The sequence below is a fragment of the Scatophagus argus genome, chromosome 13 (genome assembly GCF_020382885.2).
Source record: "Scatophagus argus isolate fScaArg1 chromosome 13, fScaArg1.pri, whole genome shotgun sequence".
NCBI classification, from domain to species: Eukaryota; Metazoa; Chordata; class Actinopteri; family Scatophagidae; genus Scatophagus; species Scatophagus argus.
This window is the reverse complement of record NC_058505.1, coordinates 18,275,474-18,288,554: the sequence shown is the minus strand read 5'-3', so window position 1 is coordinate 18,288,554 and position 13,081 is coordinate 18,275,474. Positions and strand designations below refer to the sequence as shown.

The 13,081-nt window shown below is 38.6% G+C and overlaps 1 protein-coding gene across 5 annotated transcripts in view; it reads right to left on the bottom strand.

Annotated features, from left to right (window-relative positions):
• The window catches only part of LOC124069728 (cadherin-24), a 133,229-nt gene that overhangs the window by 54,148 nt on the left and 66,000 nt on the right, over positions 1 to 13,081 (bottom strand). For all 5 annotated transcript variants that reach the window (XM_046409132.1, XM_046409133.1, XM_046409134.1 and 2 more), the window contains 2 exons: positions 6,487 to 6,606; positions 1,796 to 1,963 (listed from right to left, as the gene is read on the bottom strand). In XM_046409132.1, coding sequence (XP_046265088.1) covers positions 1,796 to 1,963; positions 6,487 to 6,606 — 288 coding nt within the window. The remainder of the gene's footprint in view (positions 1 to 1,795; positions 1,964 to 6,486; positions 6,607 to 13,081) is intronic.

Sequence of the window (13,081 nt, the reverse complement as noted above, 5' to 3'; positions counted from 1 at the left end):
GTGACAGACTAGTAGTTTGGCCAAACTGGTCACATACGTGTCTGTTACTCCATAAATAAAACACCATTTTGGATATTATGTATGTGAATACTATCAGATTATTTTAAGTATGCCACCAATATGTGGGCCAAACTGGTCTAAAAATATGGACTTTTCTGAATGGCTGGTTGGAAGCCTGGGAGCACAAGCAACAAGAAATTACTTTAGCTGACTGACTTGTGGTTATGTTTAAAACAAACTTATCTTGTTTGAACCTATCAAGACTAATATAATAGACTAAAATATAAATACAGAAAATAACAATTCTCAATTGGAATCATATTGGTGCTTAGATATTTTCCTCAAATGGTTCAGTGGTGATATTGCTTACTCTGATGCAAAAATAACTTATCTTTCCCATCAGCCCTTATAAAAATCCAAAAGAAGTGTAATTGTACAAAAGCTTCAGCTCTCTTCACTATAATTGGAATAAGGTCAGCAATTATCTTGGAAGAGACAGACCTTGTTTAGATGAGAAACGGCAGAGAGGATGACATGAAGTAAAAGATGACAACAACACAGGCCGTCAAGCCCATTTGGTTCCCCTATTTGACCACAAGAAGACCAGCTGGCTTGTCCTTTTGAAGTTGATAAAGGACACAACTAGCAATTTTGGAGGTAATAAAACTGGAATCAATTATTACTGGCCCCTAAGACACATCGGTGTACAGATGCAAACACACACATACAGGCCAGAGCAGTGCTGCACAGGAACCAGAGGCTTCTTTCAGTTATCTTTCTGGATAGCTGAAAAAACGATTTACCACATAATGTCCAGCTAGGACAATAATGCCTAATAATAATAACTGGATTAGAAAATCTTCACAGTGAGCCATTATGTAAATGACTCATTTGGTTCAAATTTTGTTTACGCTAATTCAGCAGTATTATGCTACATGAATAAGGACTAATTTAATTGAATTTATCAGGCAGTACAAATCACACAGCTACACATGACACCAACCCTTTTCCAACTGTCCTTTGCACTAAAATAACTTCAAGATTACTAACAGTTTAACACTATTAAATAATAGAATTTAGAATAAAATTAATAAAATTTAGAAAACAAGTTAGGTTGACCTAAATAGAAGTACTGCTGTATTGTCTCCTATAATTTGAAAGTAGGGCTGGAGCTGGTAATAGTAGCTGATTTATCATTGTAGAGGTGAGAGAAGTCCATGACTGAATGTTTGATGAGGCACTTTGCAGCCCTGCAGGTGTCTCACTGCCTGACTGCTGCTGTGAGTATCCTGACAGGACCTGCAGGTCAAAGAGGTCTGAGAACTCTGCTGCCTTCTGGTGCAAAATAAACACTGTGTTTATGTCGTTGCACAGCCTAATGTTTGTTTTCTATTTGCTTTTTCCATATAATGAATACCAGAAAGCTGATACAAACAGAACTAAGTAATTAAAAGTAATCTCTGTTATTATACAGTGACTGACAGTTCACTTGATACTGCATTGTTCTAATGAGGTGAAGCCCCATTAATCTGGTACTCTAGGCTGGGTAACATAAACCATAATGAAGTATTTGCAAATGATGTCAGACTCCTGCATAGTGAGTGTGTGTATGTGAGGTTGGGTCTGGCGTGAGGGTAGGAGATAGCACATGCAATTACTGTACACATGTGTCCATGTAGGAAGCCAGCATGTCCAATATACTATAATTTTTTTCCCTATTATGTTGTGCTGCCTGTCTGTTCCTAGTAGTCATTCATTCGCTGTGGGTGGATGCGTGATTTGCTGAGTAACTCACTCTGGGTGAAGCGTGGAGGGTTGTCGTTGACGTCAGTGAGCTTGACAGTGACGGTGGTGGTCCCTGACAATCCACCCAAGTGTCCTCCCATGTCTTTGGCCTGAAGCAGCACCAGGTACTGGTCCTGGGTCTCCCTGTCCATGTCAGGTACAGCTGTACGTAGAATACCTGGAGAACACATACATGGTAGCATCTGCATTTAAAACAGGGGAAAACTAAGGTTTTACTGTGATGAAATTGCACCAAATGACCACAACATATCTGTGTGTGACTAAAGGGATTGTTTGTTCAATGTTTGTGACTTAATGATTCCCAGGAACTCAACCTTCTGCCTTCCAACATGTACAGTACCTTCTGGCCTGTACTCCGTTTTGGAACAAAAGCTCCCTGTGGATTGGGATCTCATCCAGCTCTACAAATTCTAACTACAACCTAATTCCAGAAAAGTTGGAACGCCACGTAAAATGTCAATAAAAATAGAATGAAATGGTTTGCAAATCTCATAAACCCATGCTTTATTCACAGTACAACATAGAAAACATATCAACTTTTGAAATTGAGACTTTTTATTGTTTCATCAAAATAATTTGAATTTGATGGCACATCTCAAAAAAGTTGGAACAGGGCCATGTTTACCACAGTGTAGCATGGGTGGTTTTTTTTTAAAAAAAAATAAAAATAAATAACAGTCCGTAAACTTCTGGGAACTGAGGAGACAAGTTGCTGGAGTTTTGGGAGAGGAATGTTGTTCCATCCTTGCCTTGTGTAGGATTCTTCTTTGTTGTATTTTTCATTTTGAGATGCACCAAATGCTTTCAATTGGTAAAAGGTGTGGACTGCAGGGAGGCCAGTTCAGCACCTGAACTCTTCTGCTATGAAGTCATGCTGTTGTCATAGATGCAGTGTGTGGTTTAGCATTGTGCTGCTGATACAGCTCTGCAATAGCTGCAATGGCTTCTTCTCTGCATGATAGAGTTTCAACTTGCATTTTTGGATGGCACGGTGAACTGTGTTCTGGCCTGATTTCCATCACAGAATCACGTCTGTTTGTAATGCAGTTCCCTCTGAGGGCCCGAAGATCTTGGGCATCCAGTATTGCTTTTCGGCCTTGTCCCTCAAACACAGAGGTTTCTCCAGATTCTCTGAATCTTTTGATGAAATTATGTAATGTAGATGACGATATATTCAAATTTATGTTCAATTTTATGTTGACGAACGTTATTCTGAAATTGTTTGACAATTTGTAGGCACACACTTTACTTCTGAGAGACTCTGAGATGCTGACTTGTCACCAATTATCCTAATTAATTGCAAAATACTCTTCCAGTTGTTCCTTGTTGGTACCACTTACTTTGTTGCCCCTGTACCAACTTTTTTGAGACATGTTGCTGCCATCAAATTTAAAATGAGCTAACATTTTCCATGAAATAGCAAAATGTCTCACTCTCAGCATTTGATGTTGATTTGTTTTCTATGATCTACTGTTAATAACATATGGGTTTATGAAAGTTGCAGATCATTGCATTCTATTTTTATTTACATTTCACACAGTATCCAAACTTGAAATTGGGATTGTATATCTATTGCAACATAGTAATGGAGAATAAAGAAATCATTTTTTAATGCTTTAATTCTCAATTCAGCTTTAAACTCACCAGCAATGTAATACCCAGTTATTCACACATTTTACTGTTGTAGACTTGATGGATTATTGTAATGCTGAATTAACATTTACTTGGTAGTAAAACAGCAAATTCAGTTGACTTTAACTAGCTGTCCTACAAAGTGTGGACTTAGAATATAAATGGACACCATGACATTTTATTAATCTCTTCTTAACAATTGCAACAGCAGATCTGATTGCTCATTATGTACCAGGATAGTCATCACCCATTATTAAAGACTCCATCAAGACTGCAGTTGTACATGTTAGTATGTCATTAATAAAAGATCATGGGTGTCTTGCTTTCCAGTGGATTGTTATTTCATCCAGAGGCTCTGCAGCTCTTAATAATAATGCAGATAATGCAGGTATTTTTATTTTTTATTTTTATTTTTTTAAAGGGCAAACCAGAGGCTGCTCTTATGGTAAATTAGCCAATATTGCCTTATTGCTGATATGTTAGCACATGTCAGCTGTTACATATCAAGAAACTACCATACTGCAGAGTGCCAAAGATATGTTAATTTGTCCACTTGAGAGATCCTGATATATGTATAGGGTAATGTCATCTGTAGGAAAAACATCACACAACAGTACACAGTGTTATCGTAATTTGATCAATATGTATCTATATGTATAGAAGTATGTATACAAATTAAATATTTATGCATGTTTTTCTTTTCCTGATGTGTGTATACACTATTTTGACTGACTGTATATACAGAGAGAGAGAGAGAGAGAGAGAGAGAGAGAGAGAGAGAGAGAGAGAGAGAGAGAGAGAGAGAGAGAGAGCAACGACTAAGTAAGCCTTTATAAATCATGCCTTATTAGTGGTGCCTGCTTCTATTAGGTGTTGTCATTTACTCGTCTTCAGTGTAATAATAGGATTGTCTTATTTTACAATCCTGTACGTATGTACTGTATGTCCTTGGTCGTTATCAAAGGTAATTAAGTCATCAAGTTGTTGCTGCGTAAAAACCCCACAGCTTTACTTTCCTTCATTAAAATGTTCTCCCTCTAATTGACAGATTGAGTTCTTCTCAGACCTCCTGGGCTTTTGAAGCCATTTCAAAACCTTTTGGACAATGTCAAACCATTCTGTCATCGGACTGAAGACATGATTGCTTGTCTTGACAATCTGACAGCTTTTCTGACTTTTAGGGAGACACTCAGTTTCCATTTGACAGCGTCAATATATTACTTAATGTCCCGTTGAAGGTGCAGCCACACACACACACAAACACAGATATGTGAACACACTCATATGGAAAAGATAAATCACCCAACAGTGAATGCCAGACATGCTGACAGAGCATAAAATTTCTTTCTGTATCTCACACTCTTTAATGGTACAGGGAGACACATCACTTACAGGCATTCAGCTTCGATCACCTCCTCTGTTTAAATGACCCTATTCTGCTACATATGATTGGAGGTTGTGCATCAAATGCCGGCTGCTCTCGCCCAACATCCGCCGAAACACCAGCCTAGATGACTTGGCAGTTCAAGGTGAATCACATTCAGCGTGAGCTGTTTTGAATGCTAACAAACAAGCAGAAATATGTTTAGGTTTCTGAGCAGAATTTTTAAGCAAACAAACCGAATATGTGAGTGAATGTGCTCTCCTCCTAGTGTATGTTTTCAACAAGACCTTTGGTGATGGTGCCAACGAGCAACAGGGTGATTGAAAAACAGAGATAGAGAGCAGAGAGGTGAGAGGAGAAGAGAGGGGACATCATCAGAATACTAAAGCTCGTCTAATAGCACAATGTCATGGCTAATATGCACTGGGTGGAATTATGCTTATATTCCACAATTAGCATTTCAAAAAGCACCGCAGCTCTCTTTGCTTGTTGCAAAGGTCCTCACATGTCAAAGCAATCAATTACTGAACATTGACATTCAAAGAGCAAAACACAAGTATCGGCCACCTGTGACTCATGTGGGCAAAATAAACACTCATATGCAGACACATACGCCCACATGCAGATAAGAAAAGCTAACAACTTCAGCAGCCTCGTCGTGAGCGGAGTGCTAAGAGTTTATATGTGCGCTGTCAATCAAAACAACATCTAAAGCCAAAGGTAGTTGGAACTTCATTTCTGAGGCAACCAGGCAGTGATTTTCCTTCAAAGTACGATGCTAAAAAGAAGTAATCATCATGAAATAAAATAAATAAATAAAGTATCCACCATCCTCAGCATCCATTCAACCAAAAATCTCATGCCCTTGGGTGACATGTGTGGCACAGAAACACATCCTGAGCACACACAGCAGACAGGTCCTTTGAGCCCTCTGTAATCTGCCCTGTGTAATAGTTCACAAAGCTTTGCTGACGTCTCTCTTGAACACATGTCTTTTTGTTTTTGCTTCACCCAGAAATAATAACATTAGGCTGCTGTTGTGTTTTGTTCAGGCCCTGCCATCATGAATACATTTCTGCCAGCTCATACTGGAGTGAACTAGGGATGGTGGAACACCGGGAAAGGGGGAGATACGTGTGTGTGCATTGAAGAGAGAGAGCAAAAGGGAGGGAGAAGAGAGAGAGAAAGTGTGTGCGTGTGTGTGTACGTTTCACAAGAGTGAAAAGGAAAGTGAAAAAGATAGATGACTAAGTGTGACAAGAGAATGAGGGATGCACAGGGGGGGAAAGTGTTAGTTTAAGTGTGTGTGTGTGTTAGAAAGAGAGAGGGAGAATAACAGAGTGAAAAGAAGAAGAGATGTGTGTTTGTGCATCCAGCTCCAGACATTCTTGGATTTCTTAGCCTGACCTGTCTTTGCAGACTCATGCACATCTGCATGTATGTGTGTTATCATTTACATCCATTTTCACGTGTGTTTATAACTCAGATCTGATTTACTTGTTTACTCATTCAGTGTGTGTATTTGCACTTCACCATCTTGAGTATATTTGCTTTTGTGCAGCTTGTGTGCATTAGATTTTTCGACATCTGTGCATCTTTTACATTTCTCTGCCTTACATTGAGAACACACACACACACACAGAGAGATATATAAACACACTCACCTGTCTGGGGATCGACAGAGAAATACTGTTGGCCTTGCACCAGTGTGTATACTAGCTTGGCGCTGTTTCCATAAGTTGGATCATCAGCGTCTGTCGCTGTCACTTGGATTATTGACGTGCCTGCAGGGGAGAGAGATAAGGAAGGATAGAGGAAAGGAGGAAAATTAAGAGAAGGAGAGGGCAAAAAGGAAAGACAAAAGAGAGAGGAAGCCAAGAGGAAAGAGAAAATGGAGGGAGGGAAAAGCAAGATAGAAAGAAATAAGCAGAAATGGAAAAGACAAAAAGAAGGACAGAGTCAAAACAAGGCTAAGTGAACAGGAGGCAGCAGCACTTTAAGAGCAGAAAAAAGCCTTACATCAAGTCATCCTCCACTCTCCTTCCCCACTCCTTCTTTTTCAATCTCTTTCCAACGACAGTGTGACAAATACTTTATTCATCCCCTCATCGCCCCCCACAAGCACCTTCTCTTCCTCTACACCCACCCCCCACCCCCCCACGATTCCTTCTGTCTCACTTCATTTCTCTTCATCTCCGTCTCCAATTCCCTTTGGCTCCCTCTCTCAATCGGACCGTCTGTCTCTTCAACGGCCTCCCTCTCCCTCTCTCTCCCTTAAATCTTTATTCTATGGTTTGTGAAGTGCCAATTTGGCGGGGAATTTTTTTGAAATTGTTGGAAAAAACAGAAATATATGGAATGCAGAAAACACATTTCATATGTTGAGTATTCAAATATATCCATATTTATAGAAAAGTGTGACTAGGATGAATATTCCCAGTGGAGCCTGAGCCAGACAAGATAGAAAGAAGAAGGGGATTTGTGTGAGCAGCTGCTACTTTGTTTCTGATCAAAGCCATGACAGTATCACTATGGGAAAGATGGGTGAAGTGTGTGCGTGACTGACTGTGCATATGTGTGATGTTAAGGGAAAGTGAAGACTGGGACATAAGTTAATTTGGTTAGTGAGCCCATACAGGTAGTTAAGAATCAGAGATGTTAAATCGAACAATATTAAAGAATAAGAGCATCTACACAAAGTATCTGTACATTTACTTATGCACTCATGCACTTTTTTTACTTCAGTTTTTTAAAAATGTGTCTAGTTAACATTTCATGTCAAGATTTTACATAAAATAACAAAGACTTATGATCTGTAGCCAAGCTGACTTCAGTCAGAGGTTGTGCTTTAAACTGGATTTGTACTCAAAAAAGTCAGAATGTATTCTAGTAAATGCTTGATTTTTGATTGTGCTGTTTATGTACCCCATGTTACATAACAGCAAAACAAATGAGGGGGCTGCTTCCAGCAGCAAATTAAACAAAAAGAAAAAGAACAGAAGAATTAAACGAAAATTTAACCTTGTGTGGAGTTTAATTATTGGAACTGCTCTCAGTTGTTGTCTGTCACTGCATGTGATACATCATTTTATGTTAAAGTGCTTTGATTTCATGTTTACTAATTGCAAAAAAGCATTATAATGTGTCTACTGGTACACAGAATGTACTGGATACATTTAGTGTACGGAACAGTCAGATATAATGAGACCAAGAAGAGAGTAGACATCTTTTTTTATCCTGAGTTTTTGAATGTTTGGTCATTATTTTTAATGCTCAGTTTTGATTCCTTCCTCCTACATTTTGTAGTCAGCTAGAAAAAAATATTACAGCACCATGTGCACTTTCTGTTTTTGTTTCAAAGCAGTCCACTCACAGCCTGACACTACAAAGTTACTGTTGTTGAATCTCTTTATCTTTTAGGCTTTTTTCACTATAGATATTATAGATATGTGCAGGGGGACATAAGTAGATAAGTAGACAGAAATGTTTCTTTTGACAGCAGTGAAAACTGATCAGACTTAGGGATCAAACAGTTTGGCTTTGAGGTTGATGCAACAAGTGTAAGGTGGAGGCAAGCCCATTGGTATGCAGCCTGTCAGCCATACAGCCAGTCACACTCCACAAGGATCAAATATTCACAGTGCCATGCAGCCATCTGGAACGCATGTTCTTGCCATGAGACATCTGTCCTCTGGTGAAAAGGAATAGGAATCCATTCCATAGTGTTTGAGTTGTGTATATAAATATACACGTTGCATTTTAATATTTGTACTCAAGGTTAAACTTTGAATGTGAGTCACTCTCGCAGACTGCAGATACACATCTGGCAATATGTTTATACCTAGTTGAGTGAAACCAACACAAAACACTCTGCAGACACCAATCTGAAGAGGGAAACTGGCTCAGTTCCAGCACGCCTTGCAACAGTGTCTCATTGCTGTAGATGAGACACCAACTCCCCCCCTCAACCGCCACCCTCACCCTTAAATGTCTCATGTAACGAGTATTTGATAGAATCCTCACAGCAGCACTATCACCTCAGTCACGCATGCGGCAAAGCGCCTTGGTAAATATTGAATCGTCAAGTAAATATTGAATCCATGATTGACTGAACAACTCAATCTGAAGACTGAGCTGCTATGAGGAGCAGACACTCATAAAGCAGCTGATAGGATTACTAAATAGCGCTCATCTCCATCACCCACTCTTTTTGGGCCCTGCCCCAGCAGGCTGCTGGCAGGGTCATTATTTTAATTTGAATTAAACAATTCAGCACGGGAGGGACCTTGATGTTTGGAAAAAATCTTTTGGAGGCAGATGGCAAGGATCTTGGACCAAATTTACTGAACTTTTTTTTTGAAACTGTGTAGTTTAGTGGCAAATTATTTAAAATAATACCCCTTTTTTTCCAGCAGATTCAAAGGTTTTCCTGAAAGCCGTTCTCCTTGCTTTTAAAAGGCAAAGAGTGCTCCTCAGAGTAGAACCCATTTTGAAGGGGCAGAGACAGTTTAAATGGAGATTAGAGTACTTTTTGTACATACAAACTGTTTCCCACAGGCACTCTGCAGTCATGCTCTGAATTACAATCTCAGACAGTCATTGTCACTCCGAAATCTTATTGCAATATGAGCGCAAAACCCCCTCCTTCTCCTCCCTTACCTCTGATTTCATTCCTATTCCAAGTCCTCCAGTCACAGAAACAGTATCAGGTCACTGTGGCCGTGACAAGCATTCCTATTCTATAGTTTCTTATTTAATTTGAAAAGAATCATTTCTCATATTTGTGTGAAATGACAAATATCTCCCCACCTCTCTGTGTTCGCATAAAGACTCCACACTATTCTCATATATTTAGCTGATAAACAGTGTTGCATTTTTGGGGTGTAAATGTTATCTGATACACACATATGGTGCTATACATCAATGTCAACATAAAACAGGACATTGCTGAAATCATTTCATTCAAATCTGCTCCCTCAGATTTACTGTAGATTCTGATGTTCCACAAACCAAGATATCAGTGGTCAACTCTTGATGGATTTGAAGATGTTTGCCCCAGAAACCCAGTTTTCTTTTGTATCATGAACACTGTGTTTCTTGAATTTATTCATATGAAGAGTCTCAGCATCAGTGAAAGCATTTCACAGTGTATTGCCTCACTATCTGGGGGCTCAGTGACAGTGGGTTCAAACACAAATATGGGTTGCAAGTGCAAGTGCAATTTTGGTTCACAGTGCAATGAGGAGAGAAAGAGGAATTAAAACTATATAAAAAAATGGATGAATACATTATTAGTAAGTATTAGAAGGTATAGTAGATAATCACATGTAAGACAGGGCAGGTTTCAGTGATGGCCAATTATGTCTGCTCTTTATCATTTACAAGCAGCAGACATTTTCCTAATGAGGCGAGAGGAACGTCCAGGCTGGTAGAAAACTGCTCTTTTCTGGAAAGAGCAGAGTCCCAAAGCAGCAGCACAGCACGCCTCGAATTTGAATAGACAGCATCCATAATATGCAGATTATGCCCTCTGTTCATGTGACACAATACAAGCTGTCTCTATTTGTACTGTTTTATTCTATATATTTTGTATGCACAAATGATTAAATAGATTGTGTTCAGAATGGTTCACACAATCAAGCCACAACTGCAAATACTGACATAAAAACAATGTAACAGAGCCGAGCACAGGATTGATAGGATTGTGCAGAGAAACATGTAATTCAAAAGCTGGACAAAGACTTATTTCAATTTTGTATAGTTGGATAAAATGGGGAAAGGAAGGATGGACAACTGAGGAAGAATATGGATGTATCAATGGAAGAGTACCAGTCTGGTGGAGAAACTGTAGAAATCTAAATGCAAATCATCATCATGTTTTCTGGTTTTTCTCTGTACTGGAGAGATACAGAACACTTTATCCTAACCCATATATTCAAATATCAAATAATGCCCCTGGAGAGTAAGAACATACTTTTTGGAGTCATATCCATCAAATGGCTGAAGAGACAAATATTTATTAAATGCACTGGTTATATGTTACAAAAAAAATGGATATCCCAGGAGAACCCAACTTCAATGCATGGATTGACATTTACAAAATAGAGATGATAACAGCAAATTTTAAGCATGAATTAAAATTATTTGTGTCACACTGAGAAAACTCAGTAAACTATGCAATACCCCCTAGGCCAGACTTTATTTTCACAAAGCTATGATTACATGGTAAGGAAAAGATCTCTCCCTGATAGGTGCCACTGTTTTTGATGTTGAATGTCGATGAAAAGGTATTTGAGCCACTCTCATGATTACATAACCTGGGATCTCCCCAGAATACTAATAACAATCATATCATAATTGTAGTGACCCAAAATGTTTGGCCAGTGCACATTTATTGCTCCACCTCTCTGCCGTCAGAGACTGCAGATGGAACTTACTGTGCTGTATCATCCCTGCTGCTGTATGATGACTACAAGTATTTAATCAGCAAAAGGGAAAGGCCTCATGCATCCTACTGGTGAGAGTTGCATCTGTGGTGACAGTATTATTCAAAATGAAGCACTAATCTAACTCATTATAGATTCTGCGTGTGTTGTACTTAAATTGTGGTTCCCATTTGCATATAATTTGGAGCTTTTGAAGAGGTCTGCATGCACATATCCACCAACCCCAGCCAGAGAAATTTCATCTGTCTGGTTTGAGGCGAAAACAATTTCATGCCAAAAGAGTAATAAAATTGAAAAGCACTGCCTGACCTGCTTGTTCCCCACAAAAAGTGGAGAACAAGTGCATTTGAGTACCCATACAAAACTCGGATCGTATGTTGTAAGATGTTGCATTTGCATTTGCTTTCAAAATAAATTGACGTTTAAGTTGGTTTAACAACATAATATTGAACTCTTTTGCAAAACATTTTTTATAAGACTGGAGACTGTTAAGGGAGACAAAGCATGTGGCCCACATACAAAGAAACTATAGCAGTGCCAATGTCCTTCACTTTGTGCCACTTTTAGGTTGTACTAAAGGCCCCTTAGAAACTATATCTGGATTTTACAATCTGAAAAGGACACCCAGGAATCCCCGGAGGCTCGTATTCTGACTTGTACTACATGGACACAAAACTATGTAGAGAGGAATGTTACTTTGCTACCTTTTGCACTTGCCATCCAGGTTGCCAGATTTCTAACATTAGTAAATGTTTGCAGAATGGCTCTCAGAGTGCCTTTGACTTTGTAAAAGTCTGCAAGCCTAAAGAGAAAGATCAAAGAGGCCCCTTATTAACATATCATATGGACATGCATCACTGAGCTGTTCACTCATTAGACCTCAAACACATTAATCTCTTTCTTTACTTAATTATATTTCTGTATGTTAAGTGCTTAAATTTCAGAGATCGCCTGAGGCACGAGATGTTGCTTGTTTCGAATACAATATCCCTTAGGCTCAATGAAAAAACAAGTACCATACATTATAAAACTGCCCTGAATTATACTGAATGGAAACCAGTCTTGAATGCTGTGGATGAAATCTCAGGTTATGTGTATAACTTGATCTTTACTATAAGACATAGTGCTGTTGATGAAAATGCACTTGATACATATTTACTATATACATATTTGTGAGAATGTGTATCTTAGCATGTCATATCTTCGGGTATGATTTACTTAAGAGTTAACAAACAAAATATATATCTATATAAATCTTGTGTGGGTGTAGTTTGATCAGACTGACAATAACGAACAACCCAACTGTCAGCAGATTCCCCGTCAAATATTGCTGAATTCTGATTGGTGCATATTAGTATGTGATGTGACCTTTTCAAGACTGAGCGCTGCCTACTTGAGAAGAGCACAGAAAAGAAATGCAGAAATCTGTCTATGTTGTAACCAAAACTTTTGTGTCTTTGACAAAAAATGTGTTCATGTGAGATCTTCTCACTCATAGCTGATTTAGTAAAGAAATTTTTTGGGCCTTTCAAGTTTTTAATCCAAAGTGATTACCTATAATAAGTACTTTTCTGCATATTTATTAAGAGACTTCTAACATTTATTAAGAAACTGAATAATTCAGAACCTTTAATCTCATATTATGTTGAACTGTAGAGAAGAGTATGTTTACTTGGTGACACATAAAAGCACTGATTAACGGTCATGCAAATGTGAAGCAGTGACATCACCATAGAGATTGCGGCATTTGTTGCGAACGCGCTACACAAATAAAATCTGACAATTTTTTAGCAATTCCTTTCATTAGCTGAAG